The 22469-nt window shown below is 47.0% G+C and overlaps 1 protein-coding gene across 1 annotated transcript; it reads right to left on the minus strand.

Annotated features, from left to right (window-relative positions):
* Window positions 1-1689: 1689 nt before the first annotated feature.
* On the minus strand, window positions 1690-21465 carry CACNG1 (calcium voltage-gated channel auxiliary subunit gamma 1). The gene is made up of 4 exons (XM_044449581.1): window positions 21222-21465; window positions 7454-7528; window positions 2600-2737; window positions 1690-1916 (listed from the first exon to the last, which is right to left on the minus strand). The coding sequence occupies exons 1-4, from the start codon at window positions 21463-21465 to the stop codon at window positions 1690-1692; spliced, it is 684 nt and encodes a 227-aa protein (XP_044305516.1).
* Window positions 21466-22469: the final 1004 nt, after the last annotated feature.

A 22469-nucleotide genomic window follows, 5' to 3' on the forward strand; every position in this document is an offset into this window, starting at 1 on the left:
TATGTTAGTCAGAAGTAGCCAAGTGGCGTGTGGGTGGGTGGGTGGGTGAAAAGACAGATCCCCTGCTTTCTGCAAAATGTATTCACAGGGCGAATTTGTACAGACTCTCCAGGCTTAGCATTAGGGTTAGGGTTAGCCACTGGGCCTCGCTGAAGCCCCCTGGAGTTAATCACCAAGACTAGTTTTCATCCCTCCAGCCATGGAACAATAATTCTGGTGGAATAGAATTTCTGTGTTCTTCCCCTCCATGCCCTCTAAATCCAATTCTGGAGGGTTCGACAAGCCTCTGGAGGAGATTTGGGGGGGCACAGAGGAGGAAAGGGTGTGTCAGAAGTGGAGGAATGATTCTGGATCCTCCCCACTTCTTCCTTAACCCACGTTCGCCTTGTCTGTAAATTGGAGCTGCTTATTAGCAGACACACGTTATTATGCATATGGGGCAGGCAAGTTTTCCCAAACATGCTGTGAGCTGCAATGAACAGAAATATGAATGCACAATGGAATGCATTAGCCACTGGTACAACTACCATGTTGCATGATTAATACGTGCTGCATTATGTTCTTTTCTTTTACTTTCTTTTTGTGGAGGCAATGTACAGCAGACTTGGTAAACTCAATGAGCCTTTTTAAGCTGACATATATATTTGAAGATGGTTCAGAAGTTGCATTTTGTGTAGAATGCCAGATTGATCACAGGGACCAGAATCACCCCCCCCCCCCCCCCCCGAGTTAATACTCGCTCTGCTGCTTATGTCTCAGCTGCCTCTTGTGGCCCCTCTCGCTTCAGCAAGCTTTTTGCCAGCTGGTCTAAAGCCTCACCCCTTTTGATAGTGCCTCTTGCCCCCGCCAGCCTTGCTACGTGATTATGCCACAGCCGAGGTCTCTGCTGTGCTGCCAAATACTCTCTTGGAAGTGTGGTGAGGATTGGCACCCCAGAGCCAATATCAGCAGATTGGCTGCTGCTAACAGCAGTGGTAAAATGCAAACCTGCGACATGATATCGGCCAGTAGGCTAGCGGGATGTTATTTGGAGGAGATTCCTTGTAGCCCTCTAATTCTGTGCATATTACTTGCTTTACCAGCTCCACCATTAATTATACCACCATGGACCTGGGGAGTATAATAAACTAATGAATGCTAGCATCACACGGTGATGTGCTCATGAAAACATGTCCACCTGAACAGTATCCAAAATCTTTTTATTAGAACATGCATAACAGTGCCACATGCCCCACCAATGGACGGTAACATTCTTTACGGTGGTCCAGCAAGCCACTCTCCTTCCGATGATTCTGATGAGAAAAACCAGTGGGCTTAACCAGTGGCTAACGCATGGCTTGGATCTCTCGCTTCTCCAGCTCCCTACTTCACCAAATGGGGGCACAGGTTTCCAGCCTGGACCAAGCCGATCTCTCCTCCATTGCAGGTTTTCATTCAACTGGATTAACGCCATCCTTTCCTCCCCTACATTCAATGAGCTGCACTAGCACGCATAGCTGGTAATCTGAATAATACTGTGTGTTTCAACTCCCCTTTCATTTTATCAACAGGTGTTACCCAAAGATTCTTCAGTCAACCTCCTCCATTCCAGTCCTGGTGGCCTGCTGTAATATCTAAATATAGGTGGCCTTGTGGGTGGGGAGCAGGGCTTTATGATGCTGCTTGAGTGGCAACATGAGCTAGAGGAGCTTAGTGTTCTGGCTCGGCATCCATACAGGTTTCCCAGGGGTTCTGGGGCATGCGGGGCAAGGAGATGAGCAGGAGAGCAACCCCACAGAGGAAGAGCAGGACGAAGGAAGTGCAGGCGCAGGCAAAGGACCACGAGTAGTAGTACTCAATCCAGTCAGTGTCGTCGCTGTCGATCATCTTTTTGACAGACTGCCTCATCACTTCCACAGAAATGATAATGCACAAGCCTGCAGAGAGGGAGAAGGGAAAGCTATGAGTAGATGAAACAATTTAGGTTGATCGGTTTTCAGTATAAATGAATCTCAGTGTCTTCTTTCTGATTGCTTGGAAATGTCAGAAGAGCCCTGCTGGATCAGACCAAAGGTCTACTTAGTCCAGCATCCTGTTGCCAAAGTGGCCAGCCAGATGCCTACAGGAAGCCCAAAAGCAACCCAGGAGCATCAAAGCACCCTCCTGCTTGTCTTCCCAAGTGGAATGGAGAGACAGCTGTTGCAGGCAGCAGCTCTCGACTCGCTCTCTCTTGCTCTGTGTGTGTGTGTGTGTGTGTGTGTGTGTGTGTGGGTGAGGGAGAGGGAGAGGGAGAGGGAGAGAACTACAGTTTCCTTTGACAAGAAAATTACCTGTCCATTGCTCAAGATGCTGCGGCAATGTCTTGCAGGTTACAGGATCACAGAATAGTTGGGTCAGAAGGAGCCAAGAAGGCCATCAGGGCCAACCCCCTGCTGATGCAGGATGTCAGGTCACCCCATCCCACTCAGATGGTTGTCCAGTTTTGCCTTGGATGCCTCTAGTGTCTTCAACCACGTCCAGGTTTTTTCAGTTCTTCCAGCATTCGATTCACACCATGAAATGTGCATTCATAAATTTACATTCACACTACGAAATTTACATCCCTTGCATGAGGCCTTACCTGAAAAGGTGTAAAACATGGATGCTGGCCTCAGGAGGTAGTCCATCTTTTTCCTGAAGGACAAGAGGACACAAATGGTCCCAATGATGGAAAAGACAACACTGAAGATGGCAATGGCTGCAGCGGAAATACTGTATTCTAGCAAGAAAAAACACAGAGGGAAAAGGAGGGTAACTCTCTGCACAACTTTCCACCACACTGTTACACCAGGTAATTTTGTGGGGGAAGACACCTCAAAAGGAGGCACTTTGCCTCAAAAGGCTTAGAACTCTTTGCTAGGGTTTAATATGCATGGCCAGAAAGCACAAGTCCTGTTTTTCCATGCATACAAACACACAGCACTGAGAGTGGAAAAGGAGAGTTTATTCATCAGAAAAATATAGAGCAGGCACAAGCTTTGCCTCCATGTGGTCCAGACAGCAAATATTCCCATTACATCCTAGTCTTACTCTATATTTCTAAAGAAGGAAAGAGTTTCCTACCTAACACAGGGGCTAACAGAAAGAGGCAGCTGGGGGGTGGGGGGAAGGGTCCACTACCCATCCTGCAGCAGAAGTGCTTGTGCGCCCAGAATTCTGGCAGGGGCAGGGAGTGCTCCTTTCTAACACCCTAGTATTTATACAATTTCTCTCTGCACATGTGACTTACGAGAAAGATAAGCTTCCCAAGCTTATGGAGCTTATTCCATTGTCGGATGGAGTTTGATGGCTTCTTGATGGCCTTAACTATTGGTTCTCTAAATAAGAGGAGAGTTCCGTGTTCGTGTTTGCTAGGTGCTATAGATGAGGAAATTTCCAGGTGTCTCAGGTTTTGCAGGACTCTTTTGCCTAGTCTTTTTTGTGGGGTGGGGAGAAATGCCTGCAGAATTCCAGCATTCATTCTTCTCTCACACAAGCAAGCCCAGGAAACTAGGTCCTTCTTCCTGAATTCAAGTCTCTCCAAAATGGCCAGTGGCCTAAAAAGCCAGTTCTGGCTTGGGAGTTTGTGGTTATGGTGCTAATATTGATATATTATGTGTTACACCATCAGTGCTGCAGGATTCGCTCTAAAACAAATCAAAACCATGGATCCATATTTTCCTCTCAGGATAACAAGGCTACCACTTTAAAGGGAGGCATTCCAAGGCTTTCCTTGGGCAGCGGAGGCCATAAATGCCTTCAAAACAGAAGGTTTGAGAGATTCATATTCCTCAGTACCATGACACTCTTTTCCTCCCTATCAACAGAATTTCATCTCTATCTGCTTTTTTCAGATACTAGGAATAAGTACATCCCATAGGTGTTCTTGCTCTGGATACATAATGTGTGGTAAATTTCTGTTAAGGAAACAACCCAGTGTCTGAATTAGTAGACTATGTATGAGTAAACACACTGACTCAGTCTTTCACAACGTGGTGCTCTCCAGATGTGTTGTGCTACAACTCCCAGAATCCCCCAGCCAGCATGTCTCACTAGATAATTCTGGGAATTGTAGTTGAATTCATTTGGAAACTACCAGGTTGCAAAAAGCTGCCCTAACCAAATAATCCAGTTTTGTGTACATATTGCATTAGTTTCCAGGTACACAGTGCCTTTCTCCCCTTTCCATTCTTCTTCTAGGAAAGATCAGAATGTCTCCAGTAGAAGTACATTTCCAACCTGAACGTTTAGATTGCCATTCCCTTTACCTTTTTTGACTTCCACTTTTGTACTCTGGAGAACCAAATGTAATATGATGGAGAAATTCTGTCCCACATTACATGGAACAGTACCATGTTCTTCCAAAGCTAAAAATGCACACAGGTAATGATGCAGAACACTCCCGCCTGTCCGCAGCACCTCTCCTCCAGGTTTTACTCCTCAGTCGAGTGCTGCTGCTGGAGGTGACCTCAGCAAGGAGAAAAGCACCTGGGGAGGGGGGCCTGGAGAAGCAGGGCACCAGAGCACCCCTTGCCTCCACATGACCTTTGCTCTGAAAATCACACTCTCCCCTTCCTACCTGTGTGTTGCAACCACGGCTGTCACATCTCGTTTGCTCATACTACAGGCTGAAACCACTTGGGAGTGAGTGACAGACATTTAGGATGCTTTTGAACATCCTGAACAGTATTTTTGAGATGGTTCACTTTTGAGATGGTTCACAAAAAGGAAGTCCTTTTTGCAGTGGACTTCCGAGGATTTCCTGTCAAGTGAATAATTATTTATCTGAATTTGAATTTTTCATCTTTGGAATTGTATGCTGCCCACTAATCTAGATGGATTCTCTAGGCAGCTTACAGTAAAATACTAAAAACAATGATAAAATCAATTAAAATCACATTTAAAAAAAATCAAAATTATACCAAGTAAGCAGAGCAAGAACAATCAAAAATAAATAACAGTTTAGGACTGTCCTTGAATGCATTGAGAGAAAAGAATAACTGGGACAGGAGCTGGGTGGGAGGGGCTCTGTGGGGTGGAGCAGAGAGAGGCAAGGCAGCATCTCAGTCCTTTCTCCTCACAAGGAGGGCAAAAACATTCCAGTGGCCAAAATCAGCCCTCCAAATGCTCTTGGGGGTCAGCGGAGTGCAAGGAGTGAAGTTTGCTTGGTCAACTGAATGCTTATAAACTTCTAAGGTCCAAAGGTTGCGAGCTGCTGCATAAGACTTGGAAGAGGTGATGCCATGGCAACAAGGAAGGTGAGAACTGCATTCTGAGAAAGCTTCTTGGAAAAGGTGTCTTTTCAGTAGGTGTGGAAAACCCAGAGGGGTTGGAGCCTTCCTAATTTGTACTATTGGGGAGTTCCAGTGTGTGTGCAGAGTGATGCCAGTTCAAGCCATCATGGCCAGGACCTCTGCTGTCCTAGTCCATGCTTGTCTGGGCATGTGGAATACACCTTGGCTATGTGACTAGTACCTAAAGCCCTAGGCCGTGATTCATATCTTGAGGGAGAGGTGTGCAAACGCCCTGCTTTGGGGGCTTTCAATAGTCAGGGGATCTTGAAATGTACGTGCACCTAATATCAAAGTGGTGTTGACCTTCCTGATCAGCACTCTCCAACAGCGATGATTCCTGCCTGCCTGCCTGCATCAGGGCCGGCAGGATGGCCTCACTGACCACAGAAAGAACCGGTCCTGAGGCTGAGGGTGCTGGCAGGGGCTGAAGAGGGCCTGCTCCACACTGCTTTCCAGGTTGAAAAGGTCCTGCTGGGTCAGACCACCCCTCTGTTCACCAGCCGTCCCGAGATCCCTCAGCACGATGGGGCAAGAGCTCTGCCTGCCCAGGCTCCTCAGGAGCTGGTGTGTGACCATCGTTCTGACTCAGGAAAAGGCAGCATCTCTTCCTCTCAATTAAAGTAAAATACCGAACAACTCATTTCTATACCTGCCCGCTCAAAATAAGTCTTGTTTAATCCAATGCAGCTTATTCTTAGGTAAACTGGTACAGGATGACAGCCTAAGGGTGCCTGGAAGCCCCTGTACTCTCTCTAGAAGGGCTTTTCGACATTCAAGCAAAGGCGCATCTGGCAGGAAGGCAGCTGGAAGAGGCTCCAGGTGGTATCCTGGCCTTTCTGGTTCCTTCCCCACTAACCCACAAAAACACCCACTCTCCTCCTGCAAGGATACTTTTCTGACCCTGAAGGGTGGTTCTTTCTGTGCCAGTTGTACAGGAAGGGAGTTAGTCCACATCCAACTTTTCCAAACAATCCTATGGTTCCCAGGATGCTCTCCCGGGGCCAGTGGGTTGCTATCTCTTTAAAAAAAAATCATTTAGATATCTGCTACATAAAATTATCAACTAGTTAAAACATATTGCAGTTCAGACATGTAAATTGATCCACTGCACCTGACTCACTATCTCATCTTTTAATTTGAAAGGTGATTTCATACTATCTATTATACTTGTGCTGCTTGTGAAACAAAATGCTTATAGATTTCCTTCTCCTCTTGACCGTCTGCATTCATGTGATGATAACACATCAGTGCATATTCAGTGAATGCATTTGAGTCAAAGAACAGAGTGGGTGTATGCATTATTGTCACTTATTTATAATAAGAAATTATATACACGTAGTGAGTATCACCAAAGACCTGGTAGACCTTGCAACCCACTAGAATTCAAATACAGTTCACTAATAGTTCTGAACAGTGAATATTGCCATAGAATTTGTCATTCCAAGGCACAGTAAAGAGCATGTGTGCGTCGAGCTAATGCCCTTTTCCGTGCCATAATGAGGGAGCAGACAGAGCCACCTGTCACTCAGCCAGTGATTCTGATGGAAGGAGGGCTGTCTTGCAATGCTACCTATACAGGCTTCCGCGGGAAAGAAAGGAAACCTTTCACAGGCACCTGTGAGGAGCCGCCTCGCTCCCAGTGTAATCTTGACTCCCAGTATGTGTGCATATGATGGCAGCCCACACCTTTCAGCACATGCCGTGGTAATCTTCATCTCCATCTCCTTTCCTAGGTTTTCTGGCCTGGAACAGAGATGGGCAATGCACAACCTGCTGGCGGCCTGTGGCTCCCACTTGCAGCCCAGCATGCAAAGTGGGCCAGTGTTTGAAGCTAAATTTGCTTAGTACTTCATGGCACTAACACAACCAATGGAATATGCGTGGGGCGGGGGGATTATTATTATTATTTGGTGTAGGTTTTCTGGGGCATTTCACAGAGTGTGGGGTATGGGCATCAAAATGGCCTGGGTCTCCCAAAAGCACCCACCCTGGCCTAGAAAGTTCACCAGTGATGTTCTGAGAGGCCTTTCTTTTGCGGCCCATTTCTTGTCAATACTGGGGCCATGCCCCGCACCTTGCACTGGACCTTGGCTCGATCCAGGAGCAGGCTCTGGTCTCTCCGGCAAGGGGTGCTGGCATGATTGTGGAGGGTTCGGCCTTACCTCTCTGTGTTGACACGTGAAATATCTCCGTGCTCTCTCCCGAGACGAAGTGGGTGAAATATGAACAGTTGCGCTCTGAGGGGGAAAGAGAAAAGGGCACAGGGAGGGAGGGAAGAGAACACACGAATGAATAAAGGCACAGCTTAGCCTGTCCCTTTCATTACTTTGATTGCAGTCTCAAGCTGAAAAAGACCAGCAATTTAAGGAACATTCTGCACCATCCAAGGCAGGCTTTCTCAGAAGCGGGAGCGGCTAAACTTGTGGGGGGAGGGGGTGCTTTTCCCCGTGAACACGCGCTGCACACTGGCTTCCAACTTTAGAGAGGGTTCTTCTCCCTCCTTTTTCCTTCTTTGAAAAGGCCACCTGCTGATGCTTCAAAACATTGTTATAATCAACTAAGAGCCTGCCTGCCTGCTCTGACTGGCTACATCTGTAGGACTTTCGGCCTGAGGTCCAGGGCCTTGGATTTCCTACTATATGCATTCCCAAGGACATGCCTGGCAATGCGACAGTGGACCCTCCTGCCCCTGAAGCGCCAGGCCCAAAGGGAGGCCCGGAGGCTGTTCTGGAGAAGTTCTTGGGGCCCACTGTCCAGGGGCAGCGGGGCCTGAAGGCAGACAAGGACAAGGCAAAGTCAGAAAGGGGCAGGACCAGCGTAGTGCGACCACGTTCATACTGCCAGGAGCCAAGCTGCATGGGAGTCTTATTAGACTTTTGCAATGGAAACAACATACTCAGCAGCAGGAAATTCCCAAACAATGGATGGTTTGGGGAAAGAGGTGGGCCAAGAAAAGTGGGGTGCAGCCAAGAAGTCAGAGGGCCAGACTGGATCTCAAGCAAGCTGGATTTGTGGTCCACACCTAGACCTGCACCCCGTCCTTGAGAGATGCGTTTTCCCTGACCTTTGGAATACCTACTGGTGAGTCAAAACTTCGTTTATGTGATCCCCCCATCTGAAAGACTTTGCCTGCCCCCACTAGTGGCCGGGTCTGCCAGTACACCAGGAGGCACAAGGCCCTCAGGGCCCATCACCATGTAGACATCCCCTCACGGAGACGAGGCTGGGATCCTGCCTTAGTGGACAGGCAGGGAAACCCTCAAGCCTTGGAGGAGAGACAGCCTGAAGAGGCAGGGACCCAGAAGGAGTGCCAGCCTAAGCCACAGGCCTCCTGGTGTGAACAAGGTGCGTTCAGTGATTGCATAGAGCTGCTTCCATGCTATTCATCCTGAGCATGAAAGGAAAATGCTCCTGGTCATCAAAAGTGGACCAGACTGCAGCCACAGGGAGCACGTGGTGACACACCTGAAATTGCAGCAGCCACAAAGAAGGCAGAGGCAGGTGGGTGCCTAGTCTCTTAATATGTGTGTAAAAAAAGGGTTTTCAGCAGGGGAAGCCGGCCGTTGAAGCGATACTTAACGAAACACCATCTTTTGTACAATGATTACGAAGGTTCAAGAGCTCTGACTTCTTTTGTTCCTGGCCACCCTAATCCAGGAGTAGGCAAATATTGGGGCACGTGGACACATTTGGCGATTTGACAGACTGTCCTGGGCTCCACCTCAAAATGGGTGAGCTGCAGAGGAAAGTGCTGGCCTGCAACTGTGTATTGCTGTCATTTTCTCAGAATGTCTCTGAGCCCCACATGTGGCATCAGGGCATCTGTGGGGCAGGGAGCTGGGAGCCACTGGAGGCCCCCGCTTGGCTTTGAAGCACCCCATGTTGCCTCCTCCTGCCTTTGCTGATGCAGAGGCTTTGGAAATCTCCCGCAGAATCAATTTAAACATGGAGGCGGTATGCAGGAGTCCACAAATGCTTGTCAGCTTGCTAGAGGCAACTTAATCTTTTAATGCAGTGAGACAAGCTCCATGCATTATTAGAAACTAAACCGATGTTGTCCATCATGGTCAGCTAAAATCTGTAGAACACTCTCTAAGTAGTCAAGGCCTGCAGCAGCTGTATAAATTCAGATACTCATATCAATTATGGTCTTAATGTTCAGGGACTGTAAAGGATTGCTGGAAAATTTAAGTTGCAAGCCTTTGCACTCACCTGAGATTAAATTCCCTTGATGCACTCACTATGGGGATACGCATGTGGAGGCTCGTACTGTAAGCATATTCTGCAATATTTGACTGTAGGTATCTCCTACCTGTGTTCTCCTGCCCTACTGATAAGTTTTGTCTCACTGGTCAGAAATTCTTTTTTTTCTCCAGGGCGGGGGTGGAGGTGGAGGCAAAGGATCAGCACCAGGTAATTGGATGTAAAGCAGGCCACAGCTTTACTGAAGGGGATGCCAGAGCCACTTCATAAACATGCCTCTTACGTAGTGGAGGCATTGCGAGCAGAGTCACAAGGCAACAAGAGACCAACCCTAACACTTAATCCAACTGGCGTGTCCCCAGCTTGGGTAGAGGCATGTGGAATTTAGCCAACATACATATTGCAGGTTCACAGTTACGTAAGAATAAACTACAGTGAATCATGCATGTAGAGCAAAGCTTCTAGATCACAATCTAAACACCTCAAAGGTGCAATCATATGTGTGTTTGGACAGATGAAAAGACCAGCAACTTCTATCATTCCCCCACTTTTTTCTGTTTCAGTGTGCATAGGATTATGGAGTCCTTTTAAGCCCATCTGGGAACCTCAAGTACCTTTTACAGTCCAAACATTAGCATATAAGATTGCTGAATCACAGAGTTGTTGTTACTTTCCATTTATACCCTGCCTTTTCCCTCTCTTTTGAGGAACACAAAGTGGCTTACATAATCTTGACTCCATTTTATGCTCATAACCACAAACCTGTGAGGTGGGTTTGACTGAGAGTGAGTGACTGGCTAAAAGTGCCCCTGTGGGCTTCATGGCTGAGTGGGGACTGGAATTTGGACCTCTCCAGTCTGTAGTCCAACACTCTAACCACCACACCACGGTGGCTCTCTATCAAGTTAGGACACCTCCCAATTCCAGTCTCATTATCATCCCTCACTTTACCCAGGCCCAAATTTACAATGATTAACAAAGCTATTTTCATAAGCATCTATCTATCTATCTATCTTATCTATCTATCTATCTATCTATCTATCTATCTATCTATCTATTTAAAGCTTTTATATGCCCATCCAACTACTAGCATTTCTTACAGTAGGGATGGTCTTACAGTAAAAGCAGCATAAAATGAAATGAAGCACAGCATCCAAGTAATTCCAATAAAATAAAACCCACATTAAAACTTAATTAAACATTAAAATAATGGGAAAATAAAAATGTTTTAGCCTGGCGCCCAAAGGAATAGAATGTTGGCGCCAGGCAAACCTCTCTAGGGGGCGCATTCCATATCTGTGGTGCCACTGCAGAGCAGGCCCTTCTCTAGGTAGCCACCCTCCTAATCTCCTTCAAGGTGGGCTCCCAAGGGGCTTCCACCTCAGATCTTGGGGGCCAGGTAGGCACATTAAGTTAGTTGTTGTCTTCAGCCCCTCCCAGCAATCGAAGTTCAGAGAGACAACTGGAGATTTTGTCCACTTGAACAGGATCCATGGAAGGAAAAATCCATGGTCACTAAAGGGCAAGCAAATGACAGAAGAAAAATCCTTTCCAGCCCTGCAAGAAATGCAGCAGCTATCGAAAGCTAATTGTAGGTTTAAGAGCTGAAGAGGGAGGCGGCTGAAGAAATCCTGGCAGATGGGAGTGGAGACAGTCACATGCTGAAATTTGAAGACCTATGCTCCCTTCCATCACACTGACTGGCTAAGTGAGATGGGACTTCTGCTTTTCAAATGGGCAGTGGTCAAACTTGGCACCAGAGATAGTGGCTGCTATTCTCCCTTTTTCAACAAGCACTCACCTGGCCACAGGTAAGTTGGCAGTGAAGGGACTATGAGCAGTGACCCTTTCTAGGCAGGTTGGAGAAATCCACAATAGGTTAAAGTGAGTTTGAATTTCTAAGAATTTGACCTTTGGATTCTGCCGTGAACCAGCTCTTCCTAAGTTGCATAACTTCTGTGGACTTAAAAAAAATCCCCATCATTTCCTGTGAATTTAGTTGCAGAAAAAATATAGGAAAACTACTGCCCATGTCACCCATAGGCTAAAGCCTGAAAATATGCATTTTCAATGTGAATATGCATGAGGGGATTTGCATATTTTAGAAGTACAAAGTTATATGTGGATTTGCACAATTGTGCAAAATCACATTTTACCAATGAGCAAATAGATGATAGACCAAAAGTACCTGACAACCTGCAAAACAAAGAGCACAGCTCTTCCAATGTGCATATATGACCTTTCTTCCTAGGTCAAGTGTCCTGTGGAAAGCAGTTTGCAAGGGGCAGGTGGGCATTAGTGAGAAAACCAGGAGAACAATAGGATGAGTAACATCTAGAAGGCTGCTATGCCAGCAGCATGTGAATGAAGATGGAAAGTTGCACTGGGTGAGATTCATTTAAGAGTGGTGTGCAGGAAGGTCAGAAGGGACCCGGCGCTGTTCTTTTCAAGGCCTGAACACTGTCTAGGGGCACAAAACGTCAAAATGTGATGTAGATTATTGTCACTGGGAATATATTTTCTCTTTTACTTTAGCAGTGGACCACGGCAGGATGGTCTTAGCCCCTGTGAGAAAAAGGATGGTGCTCCTTTTTTAAAACTCCAGAGGGGAACGGAGGGCTCCTGCCAGGAGAGCACCGCCTTGCCTGCACAAGGCTGCCAGAGGACCCCAGAGCTGCCTGCCTGGGCAATTTGGCTCTGCAGTAGGTGGGGATAGCTGGGGGCACTCTTCTTTTAGGACCTTAAATGGCAAGAGGGATAGGGGAGCAGGCTCCGTGTTAATGTGCTTTGTGGAGTTCACGTTCTGTCACGCTGTATTTATTGAAATGCAGTAGCAGGCGTAGTTTTATTTGTTCAGGCTTTGGGTCACCACACCAATGGGATCAGATTAAAGAAACCAAGTGAACGCTGCAAGGAATCACAGCAGGACTGTGGAAGCTGCCCCCTCCCTCAGCCCCATCCACAGGAGCTGGCTTAATGGGCAGTCGACCTGATTCTGGCACAGTGGTGGGGCAACGTCCTGCATTGCCCAGGCACACGCAGCTCTGTCTGCAGCGGAGGGGGGTGGCCGCTGTTCCCCTTTCACATCACCAGGGTCATCATGCTGGGGCTGACCCTGTGAGCAAGATACCGGCCTCATAGGATGAACCATCCTGTGGTACAGGTTAGGGGACAAGTGGCTGGAGAGCAGCATTTGTGAAAGGGACCTCAGGGTACTGGTTGACTGCAGGCTAAACATGAGTCAGCAGTGTGATGCGGTGGTCAAGAGGGCGAACGCCACCCTTAGTTGCATAGCCAGAAGTGTGGCTTCTAGATTGAGCGAGGTATTACTACCACTCTATACGACTCTGGTGCGCCCTCAACTGGAGCACTGTGCTCAGTTTTGGGCCCCTCATTACAGAAAGGATATAGCCAGGTTAGAGTCAGTGCAGCATAGGCCACAAGGTTGGTGGCTGGTTTGCAGGGGATGCTGTATGAGGCGAGACTGAGGGAACTGGGTCTCTTCAGCCTGGAGAAGAGGAGACTCAGAGGGGATCTGTTGGCGACATACAGGTATGTGAGGGGATGTCACATGGAGATGGGTAGAGACCTGTTCTCCCCTGCAGAGGAAGGCAGGACAATGGAGCAAAGCTCAGGGAGCCAAGGTTCCATTTGGATGCCAGGAAGCACTTCCTGACAGTCAGGACCCCGAGGGTGTGGAAGGGGCTTCCACAGGAGGTGGTTGAGGCCCCATCGGTGCGGGTGTTCAAGCATAGACTGGACATGCACATGGTGGGCATGTTGGGAGCGGAGCTGGCTGGAGCCGGGGGTCAGACTAGATGGCCCAGGAGACCCCTTCTGACTCACTCTGTTCTATGTTTCTAACCATTGCATGGACTGCTTCACAGTACAAGTTGTGCTTGCCACCATGGGTGCAAAGGAGATCATCTACAACATTCCTATTACAATTATTTTGGGGGCCAGTGGCAGCTTGGTGAGAGCTGCCCGCCCTCATTTCCATACCACAGGTAGTCTGAGCAGTGATAACTTATCCCTTGTTGTGCTACTGTCCGCAGAAGCAAAAAAGGCAGATCCTTCTTGGTTCCGTCACTGCATATAATATGACTGACTATAGGCAGGATTGCCCTGTTTTGCATAGTTTTTTCTCATTACGATGATGCATGAAACTTGTGCCAAACGGAAATGCCTTATTTTTAATTTACCCTGCCCAGTTGCAGAATTGGCAAATCTAAATCCAGCTCTGTACCAAAAGGCTTGTGAGGATGGGCATTTTTTACATGCTGGCTTATCATGCCATTAAGCTGCCCTGTGGGAACCTTCAGTTCCCTTCTCCAGATTCCCCTGAGCAATTACGCTACCTCCTCCCACTCAGATGTCTCTGTCCCCTTGCCCACAACGTGGCCCTGTGAATGTGACAGAAGAGTGTGAAAAGCAGAGAGCAGCATGTGCAGTGGCTGATTCAGGTGTACCAGAGATTCCTCTGGGCATCCTGCCGCAAAAATATTCTGCCAACTGATCAGTCACATTTCAGGCCAGGAAAGAATAAAAGAGCAGGCAGTGGATGCCAGAAAGCGTCCTTCCATGTACATGTTAAAGCATTTGTGTTTATGCTAGTGCTTTGTTAATACTGCCTGTCAGCACATATTGTTTCATCCAAATGTTAATTCAGGGCAGGGTGCACTTCAAGTGTGTGGGATCAAGTTTGTTTCTTGCCTGATGCCCAAGGTCCACCCACTGCAGCTCAATGCAAAATACAGCCGAAGAAGTGGGACCCTGAACTGGGTGTCTGAGTCTATGAGTAGTCCAAGAATTTGCTTCTAAGTGCCGCCCACCAACAAATCTGTTAACAAACCAAAACAACTCTCCCTGCACACACAAGCACAAGCTTTTTTATTTTAGCAGACTAATTTAGGAAGTGCAAAAGGCTTGTTTTGCTATTGTTAAATTGCTAGGAGTTGGAAATCCGTTTTTGATCTATTGCTAATCACTAGAAGATGTCCCACTAGTTCGCATTCTTCCTTCTGACCACCCCTACTTAGATTGATTGGTAGTAATCAAATTTCAGTAAAGTATGCACACTAGATTTGAATATCTAAGTTCCTTGATCTCAGTATTTTGTTTTTCCTCTGCAATGTGTTCATAATCTCTGTAAAAGAGACAGCACCCATCATATTACTGTAAGCAGTCACACCTGTTCCTTTCACACTAAGCCCAATGCCTTCATTCTGAAATATGTCTGAAAGAATGTGGCTACAAGTCAAGGGAAAGCATTTGATGGACAGGTGAAAATAATATGGCCAGGATCCAAAGAACTGCATCTACTTCTGTGAAGCCAAAGGGGTGCAAGAGCAATATTTCCTGAGCAGAAGTTCCCTGTGCCGTACAATGTGACGCTGTCCTTTTGTGATACAGTTTGGCAGTCGGGGTGTTTGTGTGTGAGTGTCGTTCAAAGATAAAAAGCAAAAAAACCATTAGGCTTGTGCAAAGGGCCTTGTGTCAGCCTATGGCTGCAATCAAGATCCACGGTGGTGTAGTGATTAAGAAGGCGCAACTACGACTCTGAGTTCTAGTCCCTGTGCTGCCATGGAGTTCACTGGGTGACTCTGGGCCAGTCACAGACTCTCAGCCCAACCTCCCTCACAGGGTTGTTGTTTTGAGGATGAAATTGATAGGAGAAAGAAAGAGAATTATGTAAACTGGCTTCAGTTCCCTGGAAAGAAAAATGGTGGGATAAAAATAAAATATAATAAACAAATAAATAATAGATCTTAGGTACACTTTCTTGTAAGCAAGCCCAACTGCCTTCCATGGATCTTGCTTCTCTGTATTGCACAGGATTGCATTGCAAACAAATATTTGGATTTTGTTCCTTGCTTGCAAAATTCATGACAACTTTTGCAATTGCTTGCCTGATTTATTAAAACAGTTTGGTGATTTTGAAAGCAATTTCATCCATATTTTATGCAAATAAGCACTTTTTAAAGGAATGTAAATTCAGTTGGTTAATGGACATTTACAACTATGTTTTTAGGAAGATAAATTGCAAGCAAATCAATATATGATCGCAACAAATAATGATGATGATGATGATGTTAGGGATTTAAGAGCCCAAGTTGGAAACCCATTCCCTTTGCCAAAGAGCAGTGTGTCCGAAACAGCAACTCTGTTTGACTGTACAAGGCTCTTGATCAGGTCTTAATCCATTGCATCTACATCCTGTTTTGCTGCAGAATTGTGATCTAAGCACCGCACCATTTCCTTTCCTGCTTTTCTGCTACACAGCCCCTAGGTGACGCTGTGGTGTAAGAGAATAGCAGAAATACCTAAGAGGAAACCCCACTTCCTTTTGCTTTTACAATTCTGTATTTTCCGTCTTCTAAAAAAACTTGCTGAAAGTATTGATTAGACACAGAAGCACAACTGGAGGGTCACAACAACCATCTAATCATGAACAACTATGAGCAGTGGAATGATGAGGGCACAATAAATGCCTTATGTAGAAAAGGCATGTCGAAGGCATGCAACTAGCCATGATGGGAAAACGATTCCGGGTAGGTATACACTAGTGACACTATTGGGAGGTGAACCTAGCCCTGAAAGGAGTCCTCCATATTCTTCCTGAGCTAATATAAGGTCACTCTTTTCCCTTACACATCAGTAACTCTCAGTTAATTATGTAATGGACATCAATTAAAATGTTAATAGGGATCTCTGAAAAGGAGTGTTTCCTTCTTCCCAGAGGCTCTGCCTCCTGTTTAAAGGGCTTGCTTTGCAATTAGAATGTATATTGATTCATCTAGTTTCCTTCAGCTTGTTTAGCTTTTGTCAGATCATATCCACTGTGCACAGTCAGGCCTGTGGTGAGCTTAGAAGTGCTGCAGGGGTGTAGGGGTGGAGCTCTTCTGGTGATGGGCCTTTTAAAGTCAACTTTTATAATTGTGTGTAAAAAAAAGTGGAGCAGATTTAGGGGGTGCACCCTCAGAGCTCCCTCTGGCCACCTGCTCACATACCATTACTAATACCAAGGCAGTTTGCCTTCAGATCTCAGCATGAAAGTGTGCTTGATGGATCCCTGCACAACAGGACTTCACCCCCTCGCTTCTCACCCTTGGTTTCTGAAAGCCTCTCTAGAGGGGTTCATGCCCCTCTGAAGCAGATTTTTGGAGTAGTCCCAGGAGGAGTCTCCCCCTTGCCGATCTGTCTGCAGAAGCCATTCTCTCGGTGATTGGGGCTAATTATCTCTCTGTGTCTGTATGTGTGTTCTCTTTCTGCAAAAAAACGGATTTGGATGAAATGCACAGGTTTACCTTCACTGCACATTGCTGGATAAATTTAAAGCCCATAAATAACCAGCTGTCTTAATAAAACAGATCCATAACCAGTGCAGCTCAAGTGTATTTGCTGCCTTTGATGGATGTCAACATATGCTTGCATGGAGAGAACACAGCTGAGCTCTACACTCCCGTCTGCTGCCTTTCAAATGTGCCTGGGAAACAGGCAGGCAAGGGTAACGATTATGAGTTAAGGCTGAGCAGTGTGACTACAATCTGTGCTACCTCCCAACGACTGGGGAGTGGAGGGGGCCATGTCTGCCATGGGCTTTGATGGGTGTTCTTGAGACTTGACTAAAGGGATTCTGAATAACAGCAGTGGTGTTTCTTTCCCACTTCCTGTCATCTGAGCATCTCGGAAATTTTCACATTTCTTTTGAATGGCATATATTGTAATTTATTACTCCCAGCAATTATCTTTCCTTATTTGTACAGTGCTATCAAGGCATTTAGTACTTTGCAGAATTAAATTAAAGCGCTGAAAGCTTTGCAATAAGCAACTATGTTTCCAGCTAGCAAATTGCAAGCTTTCAGTTTGTCTCCTGACTAGTTTTCTCATCCTAATCAGAAGGAAACAAAAAGTGGGAAAAGCTCTGGTTAAAACATGAATGCACATAATTATCGCAAAAATGCTAGTAAAGTTAATAGAAATGCTGTCTCTGGTCACACAGGCTGTCCCATAAATCAATGTAAAAAGTGGTTTGTTTTTTAAACTCTCCTGAGATTATGTTTGTTGTTCTTGTTGCTAAATTATTAGACCACAACAAAACAGTTGTCTCCTCTGATTTATGAATTAATGCAATGACATCTGTCGCAGCTCTATTTGCTTGCTCCATTTGACAAAGGATGCCACGTGGGTCCATCTTTTATGATCCATGTAACAATTAAAATAGCATGAATGGCACTGTTAGTAGCTTATCTGTGAATATTTGTATCTGGGATTTCTGTTGCATTGTTATTAACTGGATTATTAATAGTAATGAACATATAATTGCGTTCCAAGATAACAGCATGGGACTATATATCTGGAATAACATAAGGAACGGAGCTGGGTACTCCATGGGAGCTGTAAGGCCAGCTGAGATCTATGTCTGAGCTGATCAATGGTATTAGGGAAACTGGTAGCTCACTTACTGGGAGCCATGGGCAGCTTAGCTCCTTGTATCAGGGGCTGTCTGACCTGTCTGTTTCATGAAAGGTGAGGTACAGGGATACTGCATGCCACCTTCTTCAGATATTAGGAAACAATGGATCAGTGAATTACTTGTTTGGTTCCTGGAACCAAGCTCTACTCTCTCAACTGGTTTGATACATAAGGGGCATTGTGCAGGATAGTCCTTGAAGCAGGGCTTCCACCTTGACCATGGTAAGAGTAATCTTATAAAGCCACTGTCACTTAGCTTAGTCTGAGACATGGATGTCTAAGACTAAGTCACTCGCATACTGTAGCCAGATGCTGGGTCAGGAATGGTGCTAACAGAAAAACTAGGCCATCCCTGACTGCCATCTCTTGGTGATAAAAAGCTGGGAATGAGATCATCTGGTTGGCTGATGGGCTGGAAAAGTTATGGGAGTGGCCAGTCTGCCAGATGGAGGAGGGTGGGGAAAAGAGAAGGCAGAGAGAAGACCTACCAGGCTGAGAAGCACGAGAACTACCATGGGAGTCCGAGGAGTCTGAGTGCCTTAGCCAGGCCAAAGGCTGCAGTGGTCCCATAATGGGGTCCCCCCAGGTCATGTTGCAGCCTCCAGCAAAGGACACACGCAGAAGCCAACTGGGCTGGCAGGTGCCTCTCTCTGGTTCCAGGAAGGTGTCCTTCATTGCATCTGACAGCAGCAGACAAACCTAGGGGGTCAGGGCACACCTCTCTGTCTTCCAGTGCAGGGGAAGGGCTAGGGCGCTGCCGACACCCCCTCCACTCCACCCAACAACTGCTACCTCACTCTGCTGAATGGCCCTGCTCCCTGCATGCTGATGACAGACTTTGAAGGAAGCCCAACTTCCCTTGATGGGAAAGGGATCTGTTGCGACATCAGGCACATGCTGCAGTGTTGGTGCTTCCAAGGAGAGAATAAGGGAAATGGTGGCCGAGCTCTGGGGAGATGGGAGAGGGTTGTGTCTCCTTCCCCAAGAGGGCTTTCCTTAGCAAAATTAGTAGCAAGTGGAGCTTTGCTGCACAGACAGGATGAGCAGAAAGGAGAGTAACAGTTCCTTTGACCAAAGAAAGGGATAGTCCTAGCATTGCATTGGAGTCCTTGCCCTGTGTTAAAGTGACACAGTCCAGATCTGTCCAGTATGCAGGATGATTTCATGTCAATCAGACATTCTGAAAACTTGGGATTAGTCAGAACTTTTTCACACAACACAGGAAAGATAATCTGAACAAGTATGGCCAACATACTAGAAACTGATCCACATTAGCATGGCTAGGATGGTGAGAAAGCATGCAGTGTGTGTGTGTGTGGGGGGGGCAGCACAGGGACAGGGACTGGGCACGCTGCCAATTTTCACTGCCAGAGCTTGGCTTGTTCTTGGCTACAGTGATCCCCACAAGGTGCTCTTTGATTTTAAAAGGAGCACAGGTCACGTTGCAGCTTCCAGGAGGATAAGTAAAGGCCTACATCTGTGTTGTCATAGCTCCAAGCAAAACACTTCCTAATCCCAGATGCAAAAGGAAGGCAGGGCTTCAGGACCTTTCAGAGGCCAGCAGAAGAGGGAGCTTTGGCAGCTGCAGCAGCCTGCAATAGGCAGGTGAAGAAAGATGCACTTGCTGAAATTCTCTTTTCAACACAATGATTAAAGGAACGGGAGTCCTGTCCTCGATCTCTGGCCTCCCTACTCAGTGCTTGAAAATGGCACTTCTTAGCTCATCTTCCCCGTTCCCTGATACGGTGGCCCTGCGCCCTACTTTACAGAGCATCTGAAAAGTCATCCTACCCAAGCCTAGTTCAGAGATAGTTGCACCATAAGACGGGAGCTGGAGAGGCCTGGAAGTGGCCCACTTAAAACCTGGATGACAAGCAGAGCAAGGCCAGCAGGGCCCTCCATGGCCACAGTCCTCCCCACTGTGGGGAGATGTGTTACATTTTAAATTAGATGTATTTTAAGTTATAGGAATTATTCCATGTAGCAGCTGATGTGCCTATTATATTGTATGATGAAGACCAGTGCCCCATTTTTGGTGGGGTTTCCTTTTGAGGAGATGGGGGGCAATACTCTGCCACATTTTCCCAGTGGGGCCTCATGGTTTCTCACCAGGTTCAGACTCCCACTGTCCTCTTGCCCAGAAATGGTAGTTCCCACTAGCTCCCCTGCCTCGATCCCTCTGCTTAGAGTTCACCGAACGGGCAAGTGCTTCACTCTTGCCAGACAAGCAACACAAATGTGTAGAGGTTAGAAATGCACAGAGGGGTCAGACAGAGGCTCCGTCGCTGACAGAAGCACATGTATGAGCAGCCCAGGTGGAGCCTGCACCCCAGTTGCTTGTACACACGGTCCCTCTGCTCACAGAACATTCCCAAATGCACGCAGTTGTTCAGGCCTGGAATACATGCACTGGATGAGTGTGGGCAGGGACACACCATGAGTCCACATGCACCCGTACCCCCGCTTGGCCCCCTGAACAGGGCTCTTGAGAAAACTGTTGGGGTCAGTGTCAGTGCTTTACAGGAACACGCTCGCCTGTCTGCCTGTCTGTGTAGAACTAGGGGCCGCTGCGTTCCTTGCCTCTATACACATTGTTCATGTCGAAGCTTCCTGGATTTTGCATTGATGGTGCTGTATACTGTGAAGCATTCAGAGGCACTGTGTGAAGAGGTCAACAGCTATTCCTAGGAGTAATGCACTTGTAAAAGTCTGTGGCCTATTCACAGTTCACCGTGGCCTAAGAAAGCAAGGTTCTTGGTCACAGCTTCCAGGATCAGCCTGCCTCTCATATCTCTGACATATCTTTCTAGCAGAATTATCCAAATTGAGAACACGACTTATGCAGTCAAGATTGAGTTTGATACTCTTGTGTTGATGTAGGCCACACACCAGTTGTTCTCCGTCTGCCAAGTAGAGATTTATTTCAGCTCTCTAAGACTAGGTTCATGGGCACTCATCAAAGAATCAGGAGAAAATATCCGTTATGTTCGGTTTTCTCCCTGTTTTCTGTCCTTCGTAGCAGGAAAGCTGGTGAGCATTGTAGGAAATGTTAGTACAATACATGCCATGACGATAGGTAGGGTGTAAAAAAATAAATAAAGCACAGGGCTAATTTGAGAACATTATTGGTGGTGACAATTCCATTTTCCCAGCATGCTCTCTAGTGTTCTAAAACATACCTGTCTTGATGTTTTAATTTAATACATTTTGATGCATTATCTAAGTGGTTATATAGGGAACAAAGACACATACCTCCTGGCAGGCTTATTGGCCCACAGCCCTGCTTCGTGTCCGTCTCATTTTCTTTCATGAAGATCCGTTTGATACAGATCCGCCATAGCCCGAAGTGCGCCGTCTCGCAGGTGGCATTGTATTTGTCCACCGGGGGACTCAGCACAGCCCAGTGATCTGTCACCACTGCGGTGAACATTAAAGCAACACCAATCAGAATAATAGTTAAAGTCACCCGGACTTTGCATGTCTTGGCTTCATTCATGGCTGGAACGTCTCCTCCAAAGGGCAGCAATGACTGCTCTTTCTGGCTTAATCGGCCTGTGGTGGCAAGGAACCCTGCAGGCAATCTGGGTAGACGTCCCAAGTCACAGCGTGTCTAAGTATTTCCAAATGTCAGCCCTACAGTGGCAAAGTGGAGTAAGTTGAGGGCTGAGAAGATGGGCAGCTGGCAGCGTGTACAGCTGTTGAGATCGATCAGATGACCGGGCTGGTTGTGAGTGAGGCTTCTATTAATGCACAGAAGGGGCAAGGAACTGGGCTGCTCGGGTTACAGCTCTGTACCTGATGCTGGGATTTGTGTCTGGAATTCCAAAGGCGGACTTGAAGCAGCAGTGACTTGGGTGATGAATCATATAATAGGATTTTAAAGTTATACAATCATATCGTGATCACATCATGCCAGGACTTTTCCAGCTCCATCAGCTGCCAGCCTGTTTCCAGACCCAAGTCAACATACTGTTATTAACCTTTAAAATCTTACCTGGCTTGAGGCCAGGTTACCTGAAGGAGTTTCTCCTCCTGCCTGGACCCTAAAATCCCCCTCTGCTCTGGGAAGGAAGTGTGGTGGAAGATGGCTGAGAAACAGCGCTATTCCTCTTGTGGCACCCCAGCCCTGGAGTGGGCTTCCAAGAAGACATTGCCTGCTGCCCACATTTGTGCTGCTTTTGGCACTGGGGGAAGAGCACCTTGTTTCTTGGGCATTTTAGTCTACAGAGCAATCCTGTAGCTCATAGACAGTATCCAGAGGGCTATAGGATTGTTTCGATTCCCAGCTCCGAGCATGGAAAGAGCTGCACCAGCTACGTCTCCAGAGTGCTGGGACTAAACCCAGCGAAAGGGCTTTGGGGGCACTCCTTGGGGCAGGAGGGGAGGCAACTGGCTCCTAGTAGCACCTCAGCCTCCTTCCCTTTCTGTCCAACGTGCCATGGTGAGTCAGCTGAAAGCAGCTGCTTTGCAGGGTGGGAGGACCTTGCGGGCAGCCTTCGC

The sequence above is a fragment of the Varanus komodoensis genome, unplaced genomic scaffold (assembly GCF_004798865.1).
Source record: "Varanus komodoensis strain SLA01 unplaced genomic scaffold, ASM479886v1 scaffold59_1, whole genome shotgun sequence".
NCBI classification, from domain to species: Eukaryota; Metazoa; Chordata; class Lepidosauria; order Squamata; family Varanidae; genus Varanus; species Varanus komodoensis.